The sequence below is a fragment of the Pteronotus mesoamericanus genome, unplaced genomic scaffold, assembly GCF_021234165.1.
Source record: "Pteronotus mesoamericanus isolate MK-2021 breed Mesoamerican mustached bat unplaced genomic scaffold, CSHL_Meso_final contig_73, whole genome shotgun sequence".
Taxonomy (NCBI): domain Eukaryota; kingdom Metazoa; phylum Chordata; class Mammalia; order Chiroptera; family Mormoopidae; genus Pteronotus; species Pteronotus mesoamericanus.
In genome coordinates, this window is record NW_026555245.1 from 1,144,566 (window position 1) to 1,170,550 (window position 25,985).

The following is a 25,985-nucleotide window of genomic DNA, read 5'->3' on the forward strand; positions in this document are numbered from 1 at the left end:
AGGTTGTAGAAATGGGAGATGAGATCGGGGGGAGCATGGGACAGTGTAATCTATTAATAATTTTCTGGTTTTGGAGCTGGGGAAAAATTTATGGGTGTTATATGATTGTGCTTTATAACATATAACTGTGATATATATTTGTAGGTATCATGTTTAAAAAGATGAAGAAGAAATCGCTACAGCACGAGAATAGGTGGTGGGAAGAAGGAGGGTTGGAGCCTGCTGAGATTACAGGGGGTCCGTGCAGAAAGGGGAGAGGTTTGAGAATGTCTGACCGTCCACGGTGGGAGGGGCTTAGCCCGGACACCAGGCCTGCGAGTGACCAAGGAAGGGCCCACAGCGGGAGGTCCCAGCCAGCTGCTTTCCTCCGTGACCCTGGAAAAGCCCCTCCCTTCCTCTTTCTCAGCCCCAGTGGCTCTGTGAACACAGAGGGTGGCCTTTCTAATTCCTGGTGTTTCAGAACAGTGTTACCACAGGCCTCAGTCACAGGTGGGAGAGGTAGATGAGGGCTCCAGGGCTCTGGATGCTACGCCCCTCTGTCCTCACTGACTGCTTCCTCCTCTGGCATCCCCGTGTCTCTGGCAGGCGGCCTTGGCGCCAAGGCAGCCAGTGCGTCCATGCAGAACCCCTGCGTGCAGTGCACTGCCCTGTCACAGACCTGCGCGAGGCCCACTGCCCGTAACTTCCTGCAGGCTGTGTGAGCCCCGACGCCGGCCCCAGAGCACTTCTGTTCACAGAGCACAGACCCCTTCCATTCTCTTCGCAGACGGTGGGTGACAGCCTACAACACACCAAACACCATTCCAGTGCCGAGGATACAGACACAGAGAGGGTATACAAAAGTCCTTGTTCTCATGGAGCTGATGTTCTGTACAAAACATGTGCTGTGCCAGTGATGCATGCTATGGAGGAAAAGCAGGAAAGAGGGATAGTAAGTGTGTGGGGTGTGGAGACGGAGGCCTCACTGAGAAGGTGACTTGGAGTAGACCCCTGAAGGGGGTGAGGGAGTGAGCCATGTGGATGGCTGGGGAAAAGCGTGCCAGGCTGAGGAAACAGCCAGTGCTAAGGTCCTAAGGTGGGAACACAGAGGGGCCATTGCTGGAATGGAAGTAGGGAGGGGAGAGTGGGAGAAGAGGAGGTCAGAGAAATGAGGGGTAGGTGAACTGGGGCCAGGTGCAGGGGAGAGGTGAGACCAGGGCTTGGGGCAGAGGGTGGGGGGTGTCTGGGGGAGAGAGGCAGGTCTCACTGCAGGAAGGAAGGAAGAAAGGAGGGAAGGGGGGAGGGGAGGAGCTGGAGGCTCAGAGGCCGAGAGAGAAGACGCACAGCTCAGAGCCAGGTATACTCAAGCACACAGATGAGACCAATAAATCTAGGGTTGCACCTTTGAGTCCTCCAGGGACCCAACCACACCCCTACTGACTGATAAGGAGGATTCCTCAGATGGGTGTCACAGCAGGTCCCTAGAACAGCCCTGCCAAGAACAGCAAGACTGTGTCCCTGCCCTCCCCTGGTCTCTCGTTCCCCTGTGTCCTGGCTTCTGGCCCCAGGTAAAGGGGCATTAGAGAGAAGATGAACTAAGGGAGGCCCAGTGCCAGGACCGGGGAAGCTGGACAGGTGGTGGGCACATGAGGAAACAGACTGGAGGTGGGACATGCTGAATCGTAGGTACTTGGGGGATATTCAGGGAAAGACGTGGGCCTGGCTACAGAGCTCTTAAGCCCAGGGTGGCATTTGAAGGCTTGCAGATGGATGAGGTGGCTCAGGGAGAGACGACAGAGCACCCATGTTTGAGACATAGCTGGAGGGGGGGAGGCAGCCAATCTCCATAATCTCCTCTGGCCCTGGAGCCTGAATATTCCGGGGCCTCAGAAAGTTCAGATGGGTCAGGGCAAGAGAAGCCCACACTCACTAGGAAACTAGGGACTCTTGCCCTACAGGATTCCCCGCAGCCTCCGCCCCCGGCTCTAGTTCTAGAAACCTCTGACTCTGGCCCTGTCCTCAGCTCCCTGCCCTCTCGATGAGAGAGTGACCAGGGCGCAGTCCTTGGATCTTTTCTCTTTCACCAGCCCTCGGCCCAACAGCTCCCCAAATTAGATTTCCATCCCAACTCTGTTTCCATACTTTAGATTTCCACGTACAACCGCCTGGACAGATTTTCATCTTCCCAAGCGTGCTCTTCCCACACTCTTTCCTGTCTCAGTAAATGGCAAATTCATCTTCCCATTGCTCAGGCCAAAAACTTTGAAGTCATCCCTGACTCCTCTCTCTCTCACACGCCACAGTGCCGCCATCAGCAGATCCGGTAGGTGTTATCTGCAAGATGCATCTGGAATCCAACCACTTCTCACCGCCCTGGGTTTGAGTCACTGTCACCTCTCTCTTGGATTGTAGCAGTGGTTTTCTGACTGGCCTCCCAGCCTCTCCCCTTGCTGTGAATCACCTTTACAGCAGCTGGAGTGATCCTTTGAAAAAATGAGCTACCACTTATCAGTCACTCCTCTGCCTGACGGCTTCCTACAGCCTCAAGGGCCCTGCTGCTCTCTCCCTTCTTCACTCTCCTGCAGCCTGATGGCTTTGCTGTTCTGTCAGGGTGTATGGCACGTTTCCACCACTGACCCTTTGCCAAGGCCGTTCCCTCTGCCTGGGGTGTTCTTCCTTCCGATCATCTGCATGGTTTATGCTTTCCCTCCCTGTGCCTACATTGAATCAACTACCGGATACAGAGAGTGCTAAAGAGAGTGAAAAGGTGATACATTTAAGATAATGGTTATAAACACTTCTACAGTTTTACATAAAAGAGCTTTCCTGAGGCAAAGTATAAACACTCCCGCATCCCCCACCCCATCCCTAGGCTCCAGGTTTGATACATACTGCCCCCTGTGGCTATCATAGGACACCCCTCCATCTTTGGGGGCTGCTGGGGTTCTCTGCATTTGTAGAGCATAAACTTTCCTACTTGTCCTACTTCATGGGCCATGCAGTCCCAGGGACTCCGGTGTGAGCTCCGTGAGCTGCCACTGCTCTGTGTAGTGGAGAGAACACAGGGTTTGTGCGACACCTCGTAGGACTAGCAGATTCCCAGTTGTTAACTGAGTGATCTTGGGTTAGTGACCTAACTTCCAACCACCAGTTTCCCCACTAGTGAAATGGGAGTAGTAAGAATAACGACTCCATGAGGCTTTGAGGACGAAAAGATGAGCACAGTGCCTGGCACATATTAAGAGCTCAGAAGAGATACTTGGGAAAGAATGGGTACCTGGGGACTTCTGAATCCTTCACCCCACATGTCAGACTTGGGGTGGGTGAGGGTGGAGTACGTGGGTGATGACTGAAAGCCCCGGCCCCTATCAAAGCAACTTTGAGACTGTTCTGTTCCTTCCCCCTGAGCGGTCCCTGGGAGAGTTCCGGGACAGGCTCCAGAGGCTTGACCGTGTTACCCTTCCAATGGTCTGGGGCAGTGCATGAGCAGAAACTATTACCCATTAACAGATGGGGAGACCAATGCCCAGACACCGGAAGCCAACTGCCCAGAGTCACAGAGAGCTGAGGCAGCACTGGGCATCCTAGCAGTTCAGTGGGGTTCTCTGCACCCAGGTCTCCCCAGAGGCCGTGTGTACAGCATGCAGCCTGGGTCACTGGGATGGACACCCAAGCAATTCTCTTTGGGGAAGACAGTGCACCTTATCCTGAGGATGCAGGCCCGCCTGAACCTCGGGTAGCTCTAGGTTGGGAAACCCAAGGTCTGAATGCCACTCCCGGCTTGGCACACATGAGTGTGACTCCGTGGAGCCTTGCTCCTTCCATCTGGCCCTTTGTAGGCTAGGGTTGGACTGGCTGAGAGAATGCCCCAGGGAATTCTCTAATTCTCTCCTGTGAGCTCTTACAGCCACAGGAGGTGGCATGGGACATTTGTGCTGAGGCCACGTGGGGAGTTTGGGAGAATTTGCCTGATGGCCGTGACAGAGGAAGGCAGGTCTGTGGTGAGGCTCTAGCCTGGCCTGGCACTTCCTCCCCGATTTTGGAAGAGGTGGCATCATGGTAGACTCTCCCTAGAGAACAGGTCTCTAGGCTTTCAGGCACGAAGCATGAAGACTGGCACCTGGAGGGAAAGACCCCCACACCTAAATCTTAACACCTTCTGTTTGAGGCTTTGCGCCTCCCCCAGAGACTGAGGCCCCCCTACTCGCCGCCGACCCCACGCCTGCCTCTGGCCTGGCCGGGCCCTGTCCAGGGCACCATCCAGAGCTGCTTCACACAGACCTGCAGTCTGGAGGGCTGCATTTCCAGTCCCACACACACCTCTTCACTGCACGCCAGGCTGGCCACCACTGTTGAGTCAGTCCTGCCAGAGGGAATTCCAGAGATAAAAACTCGGTCTCTGGAAAGCCCTGGCTCCATAAACACACTCCTGCTGAAAACTGAGGGGCTGGAGGGGGGAGAGAAGGTACTGCCTGATGCTTGAGGGGGGCAACAAATTGGAGTCCTGATGCCCACAGGGTCCCTCCATGTATGGGGGAGAGGGGCAGGGGTATCTCTTCCTTCAGTCAACATTCATGTGGAGGCTTGATCAAGGCCACTGCTCACTGGAGAATGAGGAGCAGCTTCCTTTTCCAGAGGGGGGCCTGAGGTCCTTTTGGTGATGAGGGGACAGTTAGCTCCCTGCTGATCCCTGGCTTCCTATCCTACCTCCTGATTCTCTGAAATCTCTTACCCCTTTGTAGCACCAATTCCCACTACCTCATCCTGGGTCACTCCCAGCCCTTGGCTGGGCCTCTTACCTGTTAGTCCTCTAATCCCTGGGCAAACTCAGGTCCATGGCCACGCGCAGCCTGCTTCTGTTTTTGTACAGCCCATAAGCTAAAAATAGTTTTCACTTTTTTAAAAGGATCGGGAAAATAAAAATAGTATTTTGTGATGTAAAAATTACATGAAATTCTGACTTCAGTGACTATAAAATTATTATTAGAACAGAGTCGTGCTCACTCACTTGTGCATTGTCTGTGGCTGCTTTCACACACAATGGCAGAGTCGGGTAGTGGCAACAGAAATCCACAAAGCCTGAAATAGTTACTACCTGGCTCTTTACAGGAAAGTTTGCAGGCTCCCGCTCTAGATCATAGATCCAGGCCAGCCACTCTCTGCTTAGGATCCTTCGGGGGCTCTCCGTGGCTCTCAAGCTGACGCATCCACCTCTTCAGCTTCCTGACCTGTCCTTCCGGCTGTCTGCCCACTCTGGAAGATCCCTTCCTTCCTCAAGCCCACCACAAACCGCACGCCCAGCCTTGTCTCCTGCCCTCCACCTTCATGTGGCACGCCTGCCTCCTCTAAACAGCAGTCGGCCAGCTCCAGACTCAGCTCAAATGCTCCCTCCTGCTTCCCTTCCCCATCAGGGTTCCTTCCCTCAAGCACCAGCTAACCCAGTCCTCGTGCCCCTCTTCAGCTTTTACTAAGACTAATGACCTGTTTGTGCCAGACCAACCAATTCCATTATATATACTCAGATACGTGACCCCTACCTGAATACTAACTAAAACACAGGCCACATCTGTTCCCCACAGCCCTAGAACAAGGCTGGTGCTAAGAAGGCACACAAGCATTCACCTCAAGAGGACTTCTTAGCATTCTAACCTTTTACTTGGCTAGTATTACGGAAAAAAAAAAAGATGCTTACATATTTTCTAGATATCAAGTAAATTTTCATAAATTTTGAACACCTATGATAGATCAGGCACCTCTACATGTTATCCCATTTAATCATCACAGCCACTTTGGTGAGGTGGTTTGATACCTCCATTCCACCAAGTGGCAAGTTGTTATGTGGCAGAGCTGGGATCTGAAATCAGGTTTCCTGCCTCCAGCTGATTCTGAGATGCTCTCAGTGCACAGTTTACACACTAAACCCACACTGAAAGATTTAACAGATGCTTGTGGGCTTTTTAGCCAACGCCCCTGTGCTGAATGGGCCCAGATAGGTGACTTTGTAGCTCATCTCTTCCCTTCAGTTGTCTACTCCCACTGCTGTACCTGATACCTCTCAAGGCAGATTGTCTGGGCCAGAACCGAAGGGTGGCCCTGCTCTATGATAATTAAGTGCGGGTTTTGTGAAGTTGTTTCTCACATCTCTTGTTGCTCTGGGGCTCGTGGCTTGTTTTGCAGCAGAAGGAAGTTTCTGGAAGTGTGGCCCCTGTGCTGGAGGGGCGCCCATGCAGAGGCCCTTACAGGAGCCTGAAGAATGCCTCCACTGGGCTGCGGAGATAAGCACCGGACTGTCCCCATGCTTTTTTGACTATTCAAACAGAAGCCCAGCACTCAGAGACAGGAGCAGCTAATACAGCTGCTGCAGGCCTGGCAGAGAGCAACACAGGGTAGCACTCAGTTTACCTGAGACTCTTCCTTAACCAGAGAGGTGTTGGGGCCACACTGGTCATACAGAGAGGCCACAGTGTGAACCTGGCAGGTGGAGCTTGCTCTATGTCCTCTCCCACCACGGCGGACAGCTAAAGTGACTGTCATCCGACAGGCTCAGTGATGCGGTATGAGGCGCTCATGGACTTGAGAGAATGGAATTCTGTAAAGCCACCGAAATCCTTTGCTAGGTTTAGATCTAATGGTACTGAGATCCCCTAAAATGAGTTCAGCTACATAGGTCTATGAGAGTTTTTGGCAAAAGACTCAGGTAAGATAGCCAAGTTTAACACAACACGTGATTCCAGATACGGCGTACCAATTCAGTGTTTGGTATTTCGGACCGAGAAGTTTGCTTGTGTCTTTTCACAGACTATGATCAGTCTGGATTAAGAAAGGGGGGTGCATCTGATGTTGCAGGCATTTTCGGGAGGAGGATGGATAACTGGGACAACTGAGGTTATGACTAAGTGCCATAAAGCCAGTTTCAGGCTAAAATTCTGGCTTGTCCAAACCAAGTCCAATGTTCCCCTAAGCCTCCGAGCAATCACAGTGAAAGTGTGGGGAGCCTCTGCAAATACATGACTGAATTATGAGTGACCACGCAGTCAGCATCTGGCTGCACAGGGACGCTTCATATAGAGAGGGACTAGAGGACAAGGGATTTCTGACACACTCATGCTTTGGATAGATCGATACAAGACAGCATGTGAGGCTGTGAGTCCACCAGGAAGTTGGGAACAAGCATGATTTATCTGCTGGCAAATGAGTCTCCATCCCACCTAATCATTCTTTCATCTAAGTGCATCTTGAGCTTCTCAGTCCTGGACATCAAAGTAGTCAATTACCGGCTCCTTGGTTATTTTCTGTAAGTTATTGCTCCCAGGATTCCTGAAAAGCAAAGAAAGAATGATCCGTCTTTTCTTTCTGTGGGAAACAAATTCAGGTCTTCAGAAAGTTAGGGATTGGTTGACTTATCATTTATGAGGTTTTGATAAGATAGTGGGGTCTGCATAAGCTAAGAACTGCTGAAATTTTGGTGATGGGCACACAGGGGTTCACTGTATTAATACTATTTTCTCTAGTCTAAAAATTTCCCCCTATACAGTTTTATACAAAAATGAAGCAAGCAAAGGAAAAAAAAGACAGCATAGCATAAACAGGCCAATGACTACACATGGTTCGGTCCAGACGGTACTGGATGCTCCACCTGTTGCGAAGACCACTGCCCATGTAGATGGGCAATCTGCACTGACTGGAATCTAGGCCGCCTGCTTCCCAGGCATGATCGGGGCTGACACCGGGCAGCTACACGGCCCCAGGTGCTCCTGCTGGAGCTGTGCCCAACGGGCAACGCCTAGCTGCTCTATCTATCCCAGAGGAACACCAACTGCTATGACCCTCGTGGTGATCTTGTGAATGGTCAGCGCTTCTGTGTGGAGGGCCAGAGCAGGAGCAGGGGGCCCTATCATTTCACGGCAACTTTCGGCAATGCTGCTTCATCACAGCAGGGCAGCCAGCTGCGCGCCTGGTAAGGGAGAGGAGGGGAAGGGGGGACGGTGCTCCTTCCCTGCCCCGTCTGAGAAAGCACCTGGAAGATGTCCTGCTGCTTGCCAATGTTTTTTCTTTTCTTTAAATTCTGAATACATGTTTTTGTTGTGAAATGACTCAAATCATATGGAAGTAAAGCAAAACATGAAAGTCCCCCTCTTTACAGCCAACTCCCCACCTCCAATCCCACTTTCCTCCAGAGCAATGGTTGTGAACCACATGAGGTTCTTAAATCATCTGGTGTGACCGGCTGAATCCACTCCCCGGGGTCTCCATCTACACCATGGAAATTACGGCCAGGGACTGCTCTCCCTTGAGGGGAAGTGGGTGAGAACATTAACTTGGGGCCCGACTGGCATGACAGATGTGTCTGACATCCAGTCAAACCTTATATATTTGAACATGGTACCCCAAGGCCAGGCCTGAGAAGGCCACCAACGGCTGGGGCAGCCCAATTGTTCGGCCCTGCCAGCTCCTCTGAACAGACAGGGTCCTTTGGAAAGAGCAGGCGAGTCCTTACTTGTCTGACTGTTGTCTGTGATGAGGAATAGGTGGCGGAGGCCGAGACTGCATTTCCTTTTCCAGCACACCTGTCAGCATCATAGGAGGACAAACGGACTTCCCTCTGGTAGAAGGCAGAACACAAATATTGAAAAGTGAGGACTGTTTGTGGAGACAGACAGATAGCTATCTGTGCCTGGTCTGTGCCTTTAGCACTGTGATGCTACGGAGCATTCTCTTGAAATAACTTGTCTCTGCTCGGGCATGGTCACCTTCATTTAACCCTCGTCCCTTTCATCCACCTTTGCTGGGCCTGTTACCTGCTTTTTCTGATCTCACACGTGTGTTTTCTTCGTTGAGAAGTTCTTGCTATTCTCTCAGGTTCTGACAATGATTCTAGGTCTTCCCTGCCCCTCCTGTCTCACAAATTACCGTCCCAGTTTCCTCCGACAGCAACACTTTTTAGGGAATGGCTTCAGTCACAGTGCAGCATCCTTTCTGTTTCCATTATGCCCAGACAGAAGGGAAAAAGGACAAACCCGACAGGCAGGCTCCCAACCCAGGCCCTCAGGGTCTGTTCCCTCAGCCCCAGGAATGCTGCACCCAGTGACCGACGTGAAGCTGTGCAATCTGGTTTGGATCTTTTGATCATCTCAGAATGGCTGTCCCAGACGCAGAGCTTCCCACTACTCTTCCAGGAGAGGAAGTACGGAGAGGAAATATTGACAGACTCTGCTTCCCGGGTCCAGTCTGCCCCACCAAGCAGTTCCTCCTCTGTTGGCAAGATCAACCCACCTGACTGCAGTGACCACGACATTGCGCTTCGGTTCACTGTCATAGCTCACGCTCTCCAGGCCATACACTTGGGCCAGTTCGTGGATGATCCGGCGGTGGTCTCTGTTCATGGGAGGGAAGAAGTGGCTCTTCTTACTATTCTTTCCCTGTATTAAGGAAAAAAGAGAATGACTGATAAAATCACCTTGAAAACAGAATATGCTTACAAAGGTCCTTCCCCCAATCGGAACAGCCTGGGTCAATAAAGGGTCGACTAAGTGTTAGAGGCCTGCAGTGTACAGCATGTCACTGGCTGCCAAGCAAGCGGAGTGCTTTGGGAGGGTGAGGGCTGATGCACTTCATCTACTTGGGAGCCACACAGTGACAGCTGTCCAGGGTTAGCGACAAAGGGTAAATGAACTAAGACTTACACAGACAGTGAAGGGTTCCTCCTGAGGCCTGTGAGTGGGGAGTGGGTGAGAGTCTCACCAAATGACTAAATTTAACACTTACAAAACAAGAAAGTCTCACTTCCTATAAAAGTAGGTTCTGCACTAAAAATGAGGGTGCAGATACAGACATACAAGCAGGAAAATACATTTGCTCAGGTTTCCTAATTAGGAGAGAAACAATGATTCTGTTTCTTCCTTTGTGTTAGTCCCCTGCAGGGAAGTGGGAACAAAGGAAGGGAAGAGGGCAAGACAGATGGTGGGAAGGAAATCCTTCATTAGGTAGGAAACTGAAGCAGCATCTCACCCTCACTCAGAGTCCCCGCTGAATGAAGAGGGAGCCACTGTGCGGCTGGCTGATTCTGACTAAAAGGCTTTTTTTTTGCTTATAGCTGCCTCCTCAACATACCTGGCTGCCTCCAGGACAGAGGCCCCACTCTCATATGTTGAGGGAGTCTATGCCATTACTCTTCAGTTCCAGTTGTTCACCTTTTAAACTTTACCCAAGGGCAGTGTTGTCCTATTGTATAACAGCCCTTCAGAGATCTCAGGTCCCAGCATGTCTCCCTAATTATTTCACACATTCATTCAACTATCGCTGTTGAAACTCCTCATCCGGGTTTCTTCACCCATTCTGAGGCACTGAGCTAGGATTTTTATTTACATGTAATTTGACTGCAGAAATCTTTCCTAAACCAGGACAGGGATTCTATGGATATTACTGTGGCTGGGCTTTTGGGAAATACAAGGATCCTCAAAAGGAAGCTTTTTTCTACAACTACTCAATACCAACAGTATTTTTGGGAATTGATTTTTCATTAAGCTGGCCTTAGAGACATGTCCAATGGGATGTTTTGACTTCAACCTTATTCACGGCTTCCACAAGGGCTTCCATTTCCTTCTCAACATCACTGACAAACTTCAAGTCCTTCCTGAAATGAGAAATCACTACAGTTAACTTCCTCTGTTCCTGGTCTTTGAAAATCCCTCCTGCCCACCCTCCCTGCCTGTAAAGTGCAGACAATAGACAATGTGGGCAGAAAAACGGCAGATGTCAGGAACTGTCAGATAACAGAATACTGACCATGACTGAACAAAGAAAGAGAAAACATCAAAAAGGAGAAGATGGAAGGAGAAATAGCCACTGGAGGAGACAGGTGGACAGAAAGGGGTGTTACTGCCCAAGTGAGGACCCATGTGACAGACCCGGATGGACAGAGGTAGGATTCGGCCAGAGAATTTAGGCTAATCCAGCCCTAGAGATGCCCTAACTCCTACCACCGGGGCCACATCCACCCTCCCAAGTTCAATTCCTCATGGTAATAGTTCTGAGAAACTGGGAGAAGGATTTTTTTTATTAAACATCATACAATCTCTTGTAATAGATATATGAATTTTAATTGGGTTAAATCATAGAGTACTTATTAATTACACCTGAAAAGAGCAAACACTCTTGAAAGCTACAATTAATAAAGTAGATGACAAGTTACATACCTGGCATCTTCTTTCAAACTATCACTGAATTTTGATGCTGAAGAACGTACATTGAAAGGATCAGAATCATCGCTGATATGAAATGCCTCTGCTAACCGCCTGAAAGTAAGAGAGAGAGGTATGTATATAAAAGGAAAAGAGGGAGGAAAACTATCTTATAGTAATAGAGAGGGCTCACCATATCCTAAGTTCTTTTTTATTTTTTTTGAATCTTTACCTGAGGATATGTTGAGAGAGAGAGAGAGAGAGAGAGAGATCAATTGGTTGCCTCCCATAAGCACCCCAACTGGGACCTGAAACTGCAACCTAGGTATGTGCCCTGACTGGGAATTGAACCCATAACCTTTGACAAACATTTTGACAGGGCATGTCCTAAGTTATTTATAAATTAATAATCTCATTTCAGTAAACCTGATTCAGTACTCCAGTTATTAAGGAAAGAATAACAACAACTTGGGACAAGATATGGTATTGTCTTCATAGAAGAAAATGAACAAGACAGGTCTATGTGGGTCTGAGCAGGCCACAGCCTGGCACTGGGGACTTGGATTTTTTCGTGCAGAGCAGGCTGAGGGATTGAGAGCACTGGGAAAAGGTCAATGAGGAGTGACATTCTCTGAGGTTTCACCCAAACATCAGATAAATAAAGTAGACCTATAAATATTAAAATTAGTATCATGCCCTTGCTGGGTGGCTCAGTTGGTTGGAGTGTTGTCCCATACACCAAAAGGGTTGCGGGTTCGATCTCCAGTCAGGGTGTATACCTAGGTTGTGGGTCTGATCCCTGGGTGGGGTGCATGCAAGAGGCAACAGATTAATGTTTCTCTCTCACGTTGATGATTCTCTCCCTCTCGCTCTCTCTCTCAAATTAATAAACATATCCTCAGGTAAGAATTAAAAATGAATAAATACAAAAAAATTATGTCACATTATAGAAAGTCTGGAAAAGAATTTCATGAACAACATTAAGCAGTGCATTTTAGTACATTGCCTTTCAGATTTTTCCCTCTTTAAATACACTGTAATCAGTGTATATAAAACTTTACATCTTCTTCTCCTCTGTTATTGTATGATTAGCGATTAGCATTTTTTATATTACTATTTGGTTTTCAAATATACTGTTTTAATAGCTGCATAATCCTCTAATTATGTACATACCACAATTTACTTAAACATTCCTCACTTAGGTTTCTTCAATAGTTCTCCAGTTTCTCACTATTATGTGACACAATTAATACCTTTGAGCAAAAAGCTTTTAAGATTATTTCTCTGGAGAATGTTTCCGGGTATGGGGTTACTCATTTAAAAGGTATGGACCTCAGATCCTTGGTTATCACGGTCTAAATGGCTGCCACCATTGCCCATTTGTGTTTTGACTGACAGTGTATGAGTTTTACAGCATTGTACCAACACCCAGTTAATGTCTTAATTTTCTTTATCTATCTTTAAAAAAGATAGATAAAATTCAGCTTAGCACTTAGTACAATTTTCATTTACACGGAGACAGGGGTCTCTTGCAAGCTTAATGCACATACCAATCTGGTTTACTATTGCTAGGCTTTCTAATTTTTCAAGAAAAGCTTAATTTTCAAATTTTCAAGAGAATTCCTAAAGAGGAGATTTTTTGATTAGTCAGCCACTAATTCAAATTTAAACACCAATAAAACATGTCTGTGAGAAAACCTGGCCTGCCAGTTTTTAATTTCTGCAATGAAGTAAATATTTGTAACTTCAGATGGCATTTTCTCTTTTAAATGTGTATTTCTTTTTTTCCTCTTAGGTCATGGGTATTTAAGAAAGAACATATTGTGAGAGTCATTATGTCATTACTCTAAGATTGAGGAGAAAATCAAAAGGCTTTCAGAAATAGACAGCCGGTTTTAACCAATAAGTGACAGGTACTGGGCACCTACTGTGTGCTACGCTTGTGCCAAGAGCTTTATGTTTCATCCTTAGTTTTAATATTTTAATTCTCGCAACTCTGGGAGGTAGATACTATTATTCTTACCATTCTACAGTTTTTGTTTTTTTAAATCTTTCGGAGGGGGAGAGGTGGGGTGAGAGGAAGGGAGGGTGGGAGGAAAAGAGAAATATTGACTTGTTGTTCCACTTATTTATCCCTTTATTGGTTGCTTCTTGTATGTGCCCTTACTGGGATCAAACCTACAACCTTAGCATACTGGGTCACCAACTGAGCTGCTCAGCCAGGCCTCACAGTTTTTAAAGAATATCAAAACTTAGAGAGGATATGTGACTAGTCCAAGTTCACACAGGTATAAGACTTGTGAAATGAGAATTCAAATCCAGGCAACCTGACTCGAGCTCTGAGGGTCTATCTTCTATACCATGTCTCTCAACTACATGAAGGTCATTTCCATGCTTTTGGAGGCCTTCTGTGTTTTCACTATAGCATTTCTGAATACTCAAGACTCTTAGTTCACATTTTGCAGCCAGAACACTGTGACTGATGGTTCTTAAAAGGACAAGAGTTTTGAACAGCAGTTATCATAGAGTTACTATAGGGGTCAAACCAAGGGAAATTTGGGCAATGCTATTAACCATCATATTATCTTCTACACACATAACCACTTAAACAAGTATTGTTTAACTGTTGAAAGTTCAACTTCAACGTAAAACAGGACTATACTCTGTCTGAATGTCTGTTTCTGTTTAATTTTCCATCTTGAAAAATTTTCAAAGACAAGTTACAAGAGTATTATAATAAATTCCTAAATAACCTTCATCTAAATACCCCAATTATTAACATTTTTACAGGGCTATACCTTTTAACCAATCTTTGTTGGAACCAGAAAATTTGCTAGTCAATGAATAAATCCTACTTAATCTTATAAGTAGCATCCAGCAAACATCATATTTACTGGTAAAATATTTAAAGCTTTCTCTACGAGACTGGGAATAATTCAGGAATATCTATTATCATCACCTTCCATTCAATATTTTACTGGAGGCCCTAGCCAGTGCAATAAGGCAAGGAAAAAAAGTTAAAAATTGGAAAGAAATAAAAGTATAATAATTGTAATAAAACTTCTATTATTAGAAGAGGACATGACTGTATACATGCAAAATCTAAAAGAAGTTATAAACTATTAGAAATAAGTAAATCTATGGGTCCCCTGGGCTGTACACTCCCAATCTTGGAGGCTCCCTAAGGCTCTAGCTGTACCACCCTAACCCTCCCCCAGTGATCTGGCAGCCCCTGGGCCCAGTGAGCTTGGGCCCTGTCAGTGAGCTGGCCTTCCACAATGCCACAGGCATGATGGCGTCCCCCATGTCTGAGGCAGGGGCGGCCCGACAACCAGCTCTGGATGTGAGTACCACGCCTGCTGCTGAGGTGCATGTGGAAGCTTGGCCGGGAACTGATATTCTGTTGTCCCTGGGCCCGCACACTGACACCTTAATGACTTCTAAGCAAAGGCAGAGCTCTGGGGACCTGGACACCATGGTGGCATGTGCAGAGTCCCCAAGAAGGATGGGCTCACAACTGATGACACCAGCCTTAATATCAAATGTGAGCTTATCCAACTCACAGGTGATGTGTGAGTCAAATCAGCACATAAAGACTGTCCCTAAATCGTAACAAACAAACCTCATTCAAAGGTGAAAGGAAGGAAGGAAGGAAGGAAGGAAGGAGTAAATTTAGCAAGGTTGTGAATACAGGGCAATAAACATTAACTATACTTCAAAGTGATCTATAAATTAAATACCATCTCAGTCAAAATCCCAGCAGATTTTTCTGGGGGTTGATATTGTTAAGCTAATTCTAAAATTTAAGTGGAAATGCAAAAGGCCAAGAATAGCCAAGACAATCCTGAAGCACCATGTTTGAAGAGATATACTTAGCAGATATAAAGACTTGTTATAACTGTAAAATAATTAAGATGGTGTAATATTAGTGCAATGGAACACAATGAGCTCAGAAATAGACCCGCACATAGGTGGCACTACAGAGCAGTGATAATAGGACGTCTTGATAAATGGTACTGGTCAAATGCACATTCATATGGAAAAACACTGAATCACGAACCCTCTCGTACTCTACAAAGATATAACCTCTATCCTTATCCTATGCTCAAAAAATTCAGTCCAGGTAAACTGTAGATCTACATGTGAAAGGTAAAATAATTCAGCTTCTAGGCAATAATGTGGAATGTCATCATGACCTCAGATAGACAAATATTCCTTAAACAGGACATAAAAAACACTACTCACTAAGGAAAAGACTAATAAACTGTACTACCTTAAAATTAGAAATTTCTGTTTATCAAAAGACACCATGAAGAGCGTGAAAGGTTAAGGCACAAAGTATGAGAAAATACAATATATAAAACTAACAAAGGACTCATATCCAAAATATATAAGGAACTCCTACTAATCAGTATGAAATAAATAGACAACACAATTTAAAAATATGCAAAAGACTTGAATAGGCATTTCCCAAAAGATGATATCCAAATAGCCATTAAACATACAAAAAGGTGCTCAACTTCATTGGTCATCAGGTAAATATAAGTTAAAAGCCCACTAACATCTGATTAATTTTATCCATATGAAAATGGATTAAAATTAAAAAGGTTGATGATTCCAGGTGCTGACAAAAATGCAGAATAATGAGAACGACGATCCTGCTGGTGAGAGTGTAATTTGGTGCAACCATTTTGGACACAGTTTGTAGAACTGACAAAAGTTGAACATATACATATCCTTTCAATAAGTAATTTTACTCCTGAGTTTATATCCAATGGAAATGAATATATACAGCAAAGCAAGTGTAAGAATGTTCTTATAGAGCATTATTTGTAATAGCCCAATACTGGTAACAACACATACATCTATTAATTGTAGAAAAGAGAAATAGAATATGATATATTAATATAATTAAATATGCAGGAATGAAAATGAACAAAGTATATGCAAAAACAGGAATGAATGTCACAAAGGTAATGAAAAAACCAGACGAAACTAATACAAACTGTATGATTTAATCAGTTATATAAAGTTTAAAAACAGACAATACTAATCTAAAGTGTGAGAAGTCAGGATAGAGGTTATATCTTTGTAGAGTACAGGAGGGTTCTGGTAATTTTCCATTTCTTGACCTGGTACTGATTATAACAACACTGTATTTAGTTTGTGATGATTCACTGGTTGTTTTACTTCTGATCTATATGTATGTTACACTTCAACATAAAAGCCATTAAAAAATTTTAAGCCTCTTATCTCCAGTGGAATCAGGAAGTCTTAGTCATGAATAAGTATGCTGTGGCATGTGACGTCTGCACCATGCCCAAACCACATAAGCTCATGTTTTGGAAGTATGCTGAAATCATGTTAAATGATTAATCCTTAGATACTTCAGTTCTTAATGATCAAATTTCTCTTGCTTGTCAATTGCAGCAAAAGATTCAGAGCAGACGCTGAGTGAACACTTAAAAGGTTGCTCCCTTCCACTAGTTTCACAGAGCTCAAGGATAATTAGATAAACAATGGCAGACACTACTTACTTTTTCCTTTCCAAGGCTGAACACTCCTCATCACACTCCAGCCTTGAGAAGCAAATGAAAAAAATAAAGTCAGGGCACAGGTTTCAGAGTTTCTACCCAGCAGTAAGTTTCTAGGTAGTCACCTGGAAACAGAGCAGACTTTAGGCCAGAGGATGGCTGGATGAGGTCCCTCTCAAGGACAGATGGGCAGGCCTCTGGGTTGTCAAAGTCTAGGAATCCTCAGAAGGGCCTCAAAGTATCCCATGCCTGCTCAACCCCCATAATGCTCCCAGTGTTCCTCTGACAGCCCCACCTCCCCATCCTGACATAGCTGCCACTCTGGTTTTTTGTTTTCCAGTGGATTGGGCTGGACACATCTATGCCTCTGCCTCCTCTGGCTACTGGCTGGAGTGAGGCCTGGAAAAGTCTCTTCTAGTTTCAGCTATACCCTGAGTAGGATTCATTGGATTGGACTGGGTGTGACTTGGTATCAAATATCTGTTTAACACCTACTGTGTGTACATGGCTTTACAGTGGGGGATTGAAATAAATGAATTGTTCCTGTCCTTTGGAAATCAAGCCTAACAGAAGAAAGAAGGAATAATCACATATTTAAAAAATACCTGGCTTGGTGAATTTCCTTTTTAGTAATTAACTTGCTGATCTCCACTGAATCTCCAAGATGCATGTCTGTTATTTTAGAGGCCATGGAAATAGCAGCTCTTCTAAAGTATTTAAAAAAAAAAAAAAAAAAGAAGAAAAGGCATTGCAGTTTCACAAGAACCTCTTTATACTAGGCATGCAGAACTTCTTTAAAAGCATATCTACCATTCAACAATTTGTGTGGCTTTGAAAGCCCATGTATTGTAAACTGTTTACATGTTTATGTCATATCTCCTCAATTAGATCCTAAACAGCCAGCTCCACAGGAAAAGATGAGGTAATCCACTCCTCAGTACCCCTTGAATATCCAGGCCAATGCCTAGCACTCTGGGTATTCAAACACAGCCACTCTGATGTCTGCATACTCTTAAAGTTGTATCTGCATGGCACATCTTACATCCAATCAGATACACACAACCTAACACCTCCAACCTCTGTAACTCAGATTCATGTGTGAACACACAGGTTCCAAGATTTCAGGAGGCTGCAAAGGCAGTCAGAAACCCCCACCCCACGGGGGAAGCACACCTAGCTGTGCCACCACAAGTGGTAGGGCATTTCAGCAAGTCATGCAACGTCAGGACATCTTCCCTGTGATCGTATGGTGTAATGAGACCAACAGGGAGAGAGAGAGAGAGAGGAAGGAGTAGGAGAAGTAAAGAGGTTACCTTACAAATTAAAGTTCAGAAAGGAAATGTACATAAAGCAGTACCTTTTCTTTGAACCAGAAAAACTAAATTCAAGAAAATTTATTTAAAGAACTTCCAACTTACACAAAACTTTCAAGAATACTACAATAAACACATATATACCCTTTACCTAGATCCACCAACTGTTATTAACATTTAGGTAGCACTAACCTTTGATAAGTACTGGATGCTTCAGAGCAAATCATGATTTCTTTTCTTCGTCCACATTCACACTGCAGCTCAATCTGAAATAAGATGAACATGGAGTGACTTTTAGCACATGGAAACCATGTGAATAGGCAGCTTTCACTTTTAAAGCTTCTCTCAAATGAAACTGTAGCGGAGAACACAGACAGTGAGTGGCTGCCCTCCAGGATGAAGTTAATCACACGTGCAAACTGACTACCTAGTAGCTGACATGCCCCCTTCTGGGAACTACTTCTGTCCTTAATCTCACTGGAGAGCACAGGCCTAGAATGGAGTTTTTACCACTGAACCAGAGGTACACATTTTACCCAGGACCAGCAAGGCCTAACCAACCCCACCTCATCCCACTGCTTTCCCCGCCTCAGGGGGCCTTACTTAATGCCTCTGGCCATGTGAGTCCTCTTCTCACATACTCTTGCAGCTCCCTCTACGAGGATGTGATACTCCTTCATGACACCATAGTCAAAATTATCTGAGTAATTAATGAGTGAGTATCTATCCCATCTACCTGAAGGGACCACGTGTCTCCTGTACTCCGGTGAAGCCCCAGCATCAAGCACAACATCTTGCACAGAACAGACCCTCATATATTTAAAAGGCCATCTCAAGCTGGGCCAACAGAAATCTATACAATTTATTCCACTTTGCTCTTGTCAACTTAATTTGCAATTCCTTGCAACCAAAGACCTCTGATTAGGATGTATGCCCAGGTGTTGCCGCAGGCAGTTCTGAACTCATCAGCAGCCCCAGAACCAGAGTCAATGCCCCACCTGGAGCCGGGAATACGCACATTGGCTTTGCAGGCAGTCACAGGGCAGGGTGAGCTGAAGTGGCAGGGTGCCATACATGGGTGGCCGCAGTCAGCTCTGGGAGTGGTGCAGGGCTGCTTGCAGGCCTCATCCACAAGACACTCCCCTTTGTGACAGAGTCTCTGACACTTGTGCATCCCACATGGTAGTGCAGCATTGCAGGGTAATCCGCAAGAGATGTCAACCAGGTGACATGGGATGTTGCTTCGTAACTAGGAGAGACAGAAGTAGTCAGATTCTCTTCTCCATGTGGGCTTTGGGATGAGTTTTAACTTCCTACCTAAACATCTCTAAGATTTCAAAAAGAACATTTTATAAAAGTTATTTTTATCTGAAAAAAAACTACGCTGGTTTTCAAAGTCTGAAAGATTAGTTTGAAAAGACAACAAATCTGAACCTTATTTAATGCTTGTTAGGACCCAAAAAGATTTGCAGTAACAGTCAAGTGTGACTTGGGACATAAACTTCCCAAGGCAGGTAATAAGCATACGAAATGTCCTAACTAGGGAGTATTTAGAAAGGCTACGTCCAGACCTGGCTGGTGTGGCTCAGTAGATTGAGAGCCTGCCTGTGAAACAAGGGGTTGCTGGTTCAAATCCCAGTTAGGACGCATGCCTGGGTTGCAGGCCAGGCACCCAGTAAGGGGTGCGTCCGAGGCAACCACGCAATCCTGTTTCTCTCCCTCTCTTTCTCCTTCCCTTCCCCCCTCTCTATAAATAAATAAATAAATAGCAAACATTTAAAAAAAAAAAGCAATGTCCACCTGGGCTGGTGTGGATTGAGCACTAGCCTGTGAACCAAAAGGTCATTGGTTAGAATCCTGGTCAGGGCATGTGCCTGGGTTACGGAGCAGGGCCCCAGCTGGGGCAGTGAAAGAGGCAACCAATGGATGTTTCTCTCCCTCTCGTTCTCCCCTACTTCCCTTCTCTCTAAAAATAAATTTTAAAATCCTCAGATAATATTTTCCATCCTTTGCAAACAGCTAGGGCAGAACCGACAGTCAAACCCGAGGGTGGGGGCACCAATGGCCCATGGTTTCGAGACTGCTTACATGACTGTTTTATGTAATTAAATATTCAGCTCTCCTCATATCTCCTAGCTCATGGTCTCCACAGCTTTAGACAGCTGTCATTTAAAAAATTAAGAGTCAATAGGCCACGTAACCCCCAACTCATTTTTTCTTAGAAATTGCCTCCTTCCAGGATTCCTCACTCCAGGAAAAAGATGCTGGAATTTAATTCCTGTGGAACCCAAGGTTACTTTTATATAATCACTCAAATTCTTTCAAGAATCCTCAAAATGAGAAATATACTTTGACTCTAGTGACACATAACTTTTACTCTTGAAGAGACCTCCAAAGTCTAGGATGTACACGCTTGTAATGCTCTGAAATCAGAATTTTAGTAGATTGTACTTCCCAACCATTAAACACCTACTCTACTACCACGGCACTGGGGGTAATTTTTGCACATGCTGTGCCCTCTCTTGTCCCCTCCCCACATGAGCTGGCTGTATTTTTACCACCCTTTGGGATGTTACTTCCTCTAGAAATACCTTCCATGGGTAGAGGATCCTTCTACCCACTTCAGGACTTTGTGCTTATACTCCACAAGGGCAGGGAACACAACTGTTTTGTTCATTTCTGAATCACCTGAACCTAGTCTTTACCCAGCACATAGTAGGCATACAATAAATATTTGTTGAATGAACTTTGAATAAGGAATACAAAGATGATAAGACATGAATGTCTTAAGAGTGGTTACTCTCAGAGAAAGTAAGATTTATAAAAGAAGCCCTGGCTGGTGTGGCTCAGTGGATTGAGCACTGGCCTATGAACCAAAGGGTCACCAGTTTCATTCTCAGTCAGAGCACATGCCTGGGTTGTGGGCCAGGGGGTGTGCAGGAGGCAACTAACTGATGTTTCTCTCCCTCTTTCTCTCTTCCTTCCCCTCTCTTTCTGAAAATAAATAAAATCTTTAAAAAAAGATTTATAAAAGAAGAATAAATACTAAAGACTATGACTAGACAACCACTCACAGGAAATAAGTGAAGAAAAATATGTCTATCAAGATAAGAATACTGAAAGCATGTTGTCATAAATGTCAAGAATTTCAAGAAATGTTGGCCAAGGTGTTATGAAATAAAAACAGGTTACAAAACAGTGTAATCTTAACAGAGTAGGAGAAAGCATGTATCACACATGACTGGTAATCTATACACCAGAATGTTAAGACTATTTCCTTCTGGGTATCAGAACTCTACCATGAATATGCATTTTTAAAAATATACATTTTTAACGTGTTCAAAGGGTCTATAGTCAACAGTTCCAACCATAGCTTAGAGGCTAAGAACAAGGAAGAATGTCTTTCATGGTTGTGACAATGTGGAGGGGGAGGTGAGCCCGGAGGAAGGCATTTGGGCCCAGCAGTCAGGATGGGAAGCTGCGTAGGGCGTATAGAGGAGAAACAGTGGCTGCTGGTGGCGAGCCCACCTCCACTGCTGGGATGCTCTCTCAGTAACCCTTTTTCCCAGGCTAGTAGCCTCTTCCCATGCTGGTTAACCTAGAAGTTGTGTCAGAAAACAGCCCATGTTCTCAAGGCCAACTGGCAAAATTTTACTTACTGTAATCAAAATGCTACTGACTGTATGACTCCATTTATATGACATTCTGGAAAAGGCCAAACTAATAGGGCAAACAACAGGTCATTGGTTGTCAGGGCTTAGAGGTAAGGGGAAGAATAACTAGAGAGGGACACAAAGGAATGTTGCTGTCGGGTGATTAAACTGTCCTACATTTAGATTGTGGTAGTGGTTACATGAATGGGTGAATACTTTTGTCAAAACTCACAGACCTGTATAATAAAAGGGCAAATTTTACTTTATGTAAATTATACCTTAATTTTAAAAAAAAGGCAATAGCAAACCTGTGCTTTTTGGGAGTATTAACTCTGAGAAACAATGAGACTAACAACTCAAAATAAGTCAATAAAAATAAATCCCTGGATTGAATAATGAACGCAAGAGAGGAAACGTACCTCATGTTTGCCCATGCACCATTTCTGAGTTAGGAAAGTACAAGGGGGACACTTCTCTTCGCTATGACAAGAATGATATACTGTAAAAAGAGAGAGGTAAAATTAGGAATAATGTTTAAATAAAGCTACATAAACTATTATACATGTCATAATGGCATATGACAAGGAAATTTTAAACTTAAGAGTACTTTAAAAAATGGTCATAGGAAAGTAAAAAGTCGCTGGCTTTATGTCAAAGTGTTGAAGGATAAGCATGAGTGAGCAAAAGAAACCCAGCTGAGGGGGACAGACATGCCACACCCAGAAGCAGAGAGGGAGGCAGTTTTCTTAGCCCATTTCCTGCGGCACAGCCCCAATGTCTGTCCACTCTACTCAGTCATTCTTTTGGCCCTACCTTACGCAGCAACTACTCACTTCTGCTCAGACATCTTTGTTACTCATCCATCTAATATGCTTCCGCTGACTCCTTTCAATTTCCTTGCTGCCTGTACGAGGTAGTTCATCCAAACTTGTGTCCTACAACAAAGCCTTCCTTAGCTGACCACACCCTGCCTGAGCTCTCTCCCCGATGTCTGTCTTCTTACGCAGATGGCTTGTTGCCATGCTATCTGGCCCATCTTCATGTAATGCTTGGTTGTGCCATGTGTACTTAATTATCATCCTTTTCCTCTCAAGGAGAACATAAGAACCTCAAGGTCATGGGCTCTTTTTTCTTTATCTGAACCTTCCTGTGCCTGACACGATGCTGGATATAAAACAAATACTCAAGAAAAGTTAAATGAATGCTGGGCAAAAAGGCTAAAAAAAATAAAAACTCACAAATGGTTTTAAGTTCGTGTTATGGACATTAACCAGTAGGATTTGGACTCCATCTGTAACATATGCAAATGAGTGTGAGGGAAGGAGGGGGTGAATATTGGCTTGGGCATTTACTTCATGCCGCTGTGAGCATCACAACAGGGGCTTGTAGACTAAGCTTGGAGTGCCATCCTAAGGTCCCCAGAGAAGGAATTTTTCAATTCATAAAGAATTTACTTGCTCTAGCTGGTGTGGCTCAGTGGATTGAGAGTTTGCCTGCGAATCAGAGGGTCGCCTGTTCGATTCCCAGTCAGGGCACATGTGTGGGTTATGATCCATCTATGCAACAGAATTCTCTATTGCCACAGAAAAATCTATTTGTAATAAAAATTCATTGATCAGGAAAGAAGCTTAAATTATAGTAAGAAAGAAAAATGCTAGTTAAAAAGGAAATTCAGTAGACTTCCACCTTTATTTTAGGGGGGGAAAAAAGGTAAAGGTATATTTTGTTCATGAAAAAAGGTCCCCCAAAACACACACTAAGTTTAATTCCTAAAAGAAGACATAAATGAGCCCTGGCTGGTGTGCCTCAGTGGATTGAGCGATGGTCTGCGAGCTAAAAGGTTGCAGGTTCGATTCCCAGTCAGGCCCATGCCTGGCTTGTGGGCCAGGTCCCCAGCTGGGGGTATGTGAGAGGAAACTGATCGTCTCACACATTGGTGTTTCTCTCCCTCACTGTTTCCCTCCTTTCCCCTCTCTCTAAAAGTAAAAATAAAAAAAATCTTAAAAGAAAAAAAAAATTCACTTTTGCCCTGGCTGGTGTGGCTCAGTGGATTGAGGGCCGGCCTGAGAACCAAAAGCGCTGCCAGTTTGATTCCTGGTCAGGGCACAGGCCTGGGTTGTGGGCCAGGTCCCTGGCTGGGGGCCATGTGAGAAGTAACCAGTCAATGTATCTCTCACACATTGATGTTTCTCTCTCTCTTTTTCTCCTTCCATTCTCTCCTTTCTAAAAATAAAATCTTTTAAAAAATCTGAGCCAAGGATTTTATTTTTTAAAAAATGACATAAACGATATTTCCATCTTTCAACTTTATCTCTATTTTTCTTTTTGTAAAATAAATATATATTGCTTCAACAACAATGAAACCCAAATTACTTCTATTTTTGTAAAAAGAGGCTCAACTTTGAAATATGCACCAAAGGTAGAGACCACAAAAAAGGAAAAAAACATCCCTCACAGACAAATTCAGCGAGGGCTACCCCTGGCCTTTCAGGTGTGTTTGACACCCACAGAATAAAGCAATGGAGGGCACTGCAATTCCCAGCTGTGGCCCCGATCACAAAAGCAGCCCCTGAGCAGCCCGTCCTCAGAGGAGAGCCTCAGAGCAGCGAAGACCATCACGCAACATCCTCAATGACATGGTGTGAGCAGGCTGTAAGGTGTGGAGGCGAGGAGACAGGACCTACCTGGATGGTCACACTCATGGATTCTGGCACAGGTCTGGGTACACTCAGGGGGCCTGGTACCACAGGGAACTGGAGGGTAGATCACTGACGCACCACAGTGGCAGGTTAGTTCATCAAAACCTGGTGGAGGAGCGGGTGAAACAAAATAACCCTTCATCAGCTTGGGATGAACACACACGTATTTTACACATATACATTTTCTTTTTTTTTGGCTTGTATTTCCAGAGAATTGGCTACTTTTTTTTTTTTTAAGTTTTTATTTTGTAGAAGTTGAGCTGATGACAAAGCAGATAGATATGATGTGTTTCATTTTTACCTACACTGAACTCTAAGACCGTGAACCCAAGACAGTTTTATATGTATTTTATTAACAAAAGACCTATAGGCCATCCCTTTTTGAGAGAACAAGGACACTTCCACTAAAGGTATAGCTCTTTTGGTTAGGAATATGTATAGAGATTATGAGAGCTACAGGTAATTAACAAACATATGTATTTGAATATAAACCCCAGAGAGCAACTGAAGCCATTCAGAAAAATTCTTATAGGTACAATCAACATCTATGATGCTTGAAATAAAATGTTGAAATGAAGCACAATACTACACCTGAGTTCGTTAGGCACAGTTCATAAGCCAAATCAAAAAGAGAGCTCACATGGGTCAGCTCTAACAAGCAGCCCACTTTGTCAAGAGCTCTCCTAACCCTCAGATCCTAAGGGAAGCCAGTTTTCCACCTCTGGGCCATGGTAGAGGCCAGGTCCTTGGCCGTGGTTCTCAACTAGGGCATCAGAGTGAAGAAACCCAGGGCCCTCTAGGATCCCCTCCACACACTGTTCTTTTCCAGTCGACACTCTCCAGCAACTGCTTTAAAGGCTACACAATGTGGTAGAAAGAGCCCTGTAAATAGTCAGGAGACTTAGGCTTCCAGTTCTAGACCCACTACTTCCTTGCTCAGGGACTGTGGGCAAGTCCCTCTGAGCTTTCTTTTCATTATATGGAGATACCAAGCTTTGATCTATCCACTCAAGAAGCTTATTGTGAGGATGAGCTAATATATGTGAAATAGCTAGGTCAAGGGTAAGGGGCCAGGTTTTTGTTTTGTTTTTTATCCTTATCCATGGAAATGTTCATTGATTTTTAGAGAGAGAGGAAGAAAGTTGGGGTGGGGGGAGAAAAATATCAATGCGAGAGAGCAACATTGGTCAGATGCCTCCTGTACATGCCCCGACCAGGGAATGAACCTGCAACCTAGGTATGCGTCCTGATTGGAACTGAACCCACAACTTTTTGGTGTATGAGGTGGTGCTTCAGCCAACTGAGCCACCCAGCCAGGGCACCATTTATGTTTTACTATAGAACTCCAAAGCACTGACTTAATTCCTTTTTGAAATGAAGCAAGCCTAACATTCTAGAGAAGACATTTTGGTAAACCCTGATTTGGGCCAATCTTTTAATGCAGCAGTTCTGAAAGTGTGCTTTGTTGATCCTAGGGGTCCCGGAGAGGCTTTCAGTAAATCCACAAGGTCAAAATTGTTTTCATAATAATATTAAGATATTATTTACTTTTTCCACTATGTTCACATTTGCACTATTGGTGCAAAAACAAACAAAACTGCCCAGGCCATAACACAAATCAAGGTAG

At 44.8% G+C, this 25,985-nt stretch overlaps 1 protein-coding gene across 1 annotated transcript in view; it reads right to left on the reverse strand.

Moving 5' to 3' along the window:
* Positions 1-4,966: 4,966 nt before the first annotated feature.
* NFX1 (nuclear transcription factor, X-box binding 1) overlaps positions 4,967-25,985 on the reverse strand; it is a 63,801-nt gene continuing 42,782 nt past the window's right edge. Inside the window, exons 14-24 of the mRNA XM_054582918.1 lie at positions 24,344-24,463; positions 22,079-22,158; positions 19,025-19,255; positions 18,199-18,272; positions 17,299-17,400; positions 16,697-16,738; positions 11,175-11,273; positions 10,546-10,612; positions 9,253-9,398; positions 8,477-8,581; positions 4,967-7,296 (exon numbers count right to left, since the gene is read on the reverse strand). Of these exons, the coding sequence (XP_054438893.1) occupies positions 7,224-7,296; positions 8,477-8,581; positions 9,253-9,398; positions 10,546-10,612; positions 11,175-11,273; positions 16,697-16,738; positions 17,299-17,400; positions 18,199-18,272; positions 19,025-19,255; positions 22,079-22,158; positions 24,344-24,463 (1,139 nt within the window). The 3' untranslated portion in view covers positions 4,967-7,223. The remainder of the gene's footprint in view (positions 7,297-8,476; positions 8,582-9,252; positions 9,399-10,545; positions 10,613-11,174; positions 11,274-16,696; positions 16,739-17,298; positions 17,401-18,198; positions 18,273-19,024; positions 19,256-22,078; positions 22,159-24,343; positions 24,464-25,985) is intronic.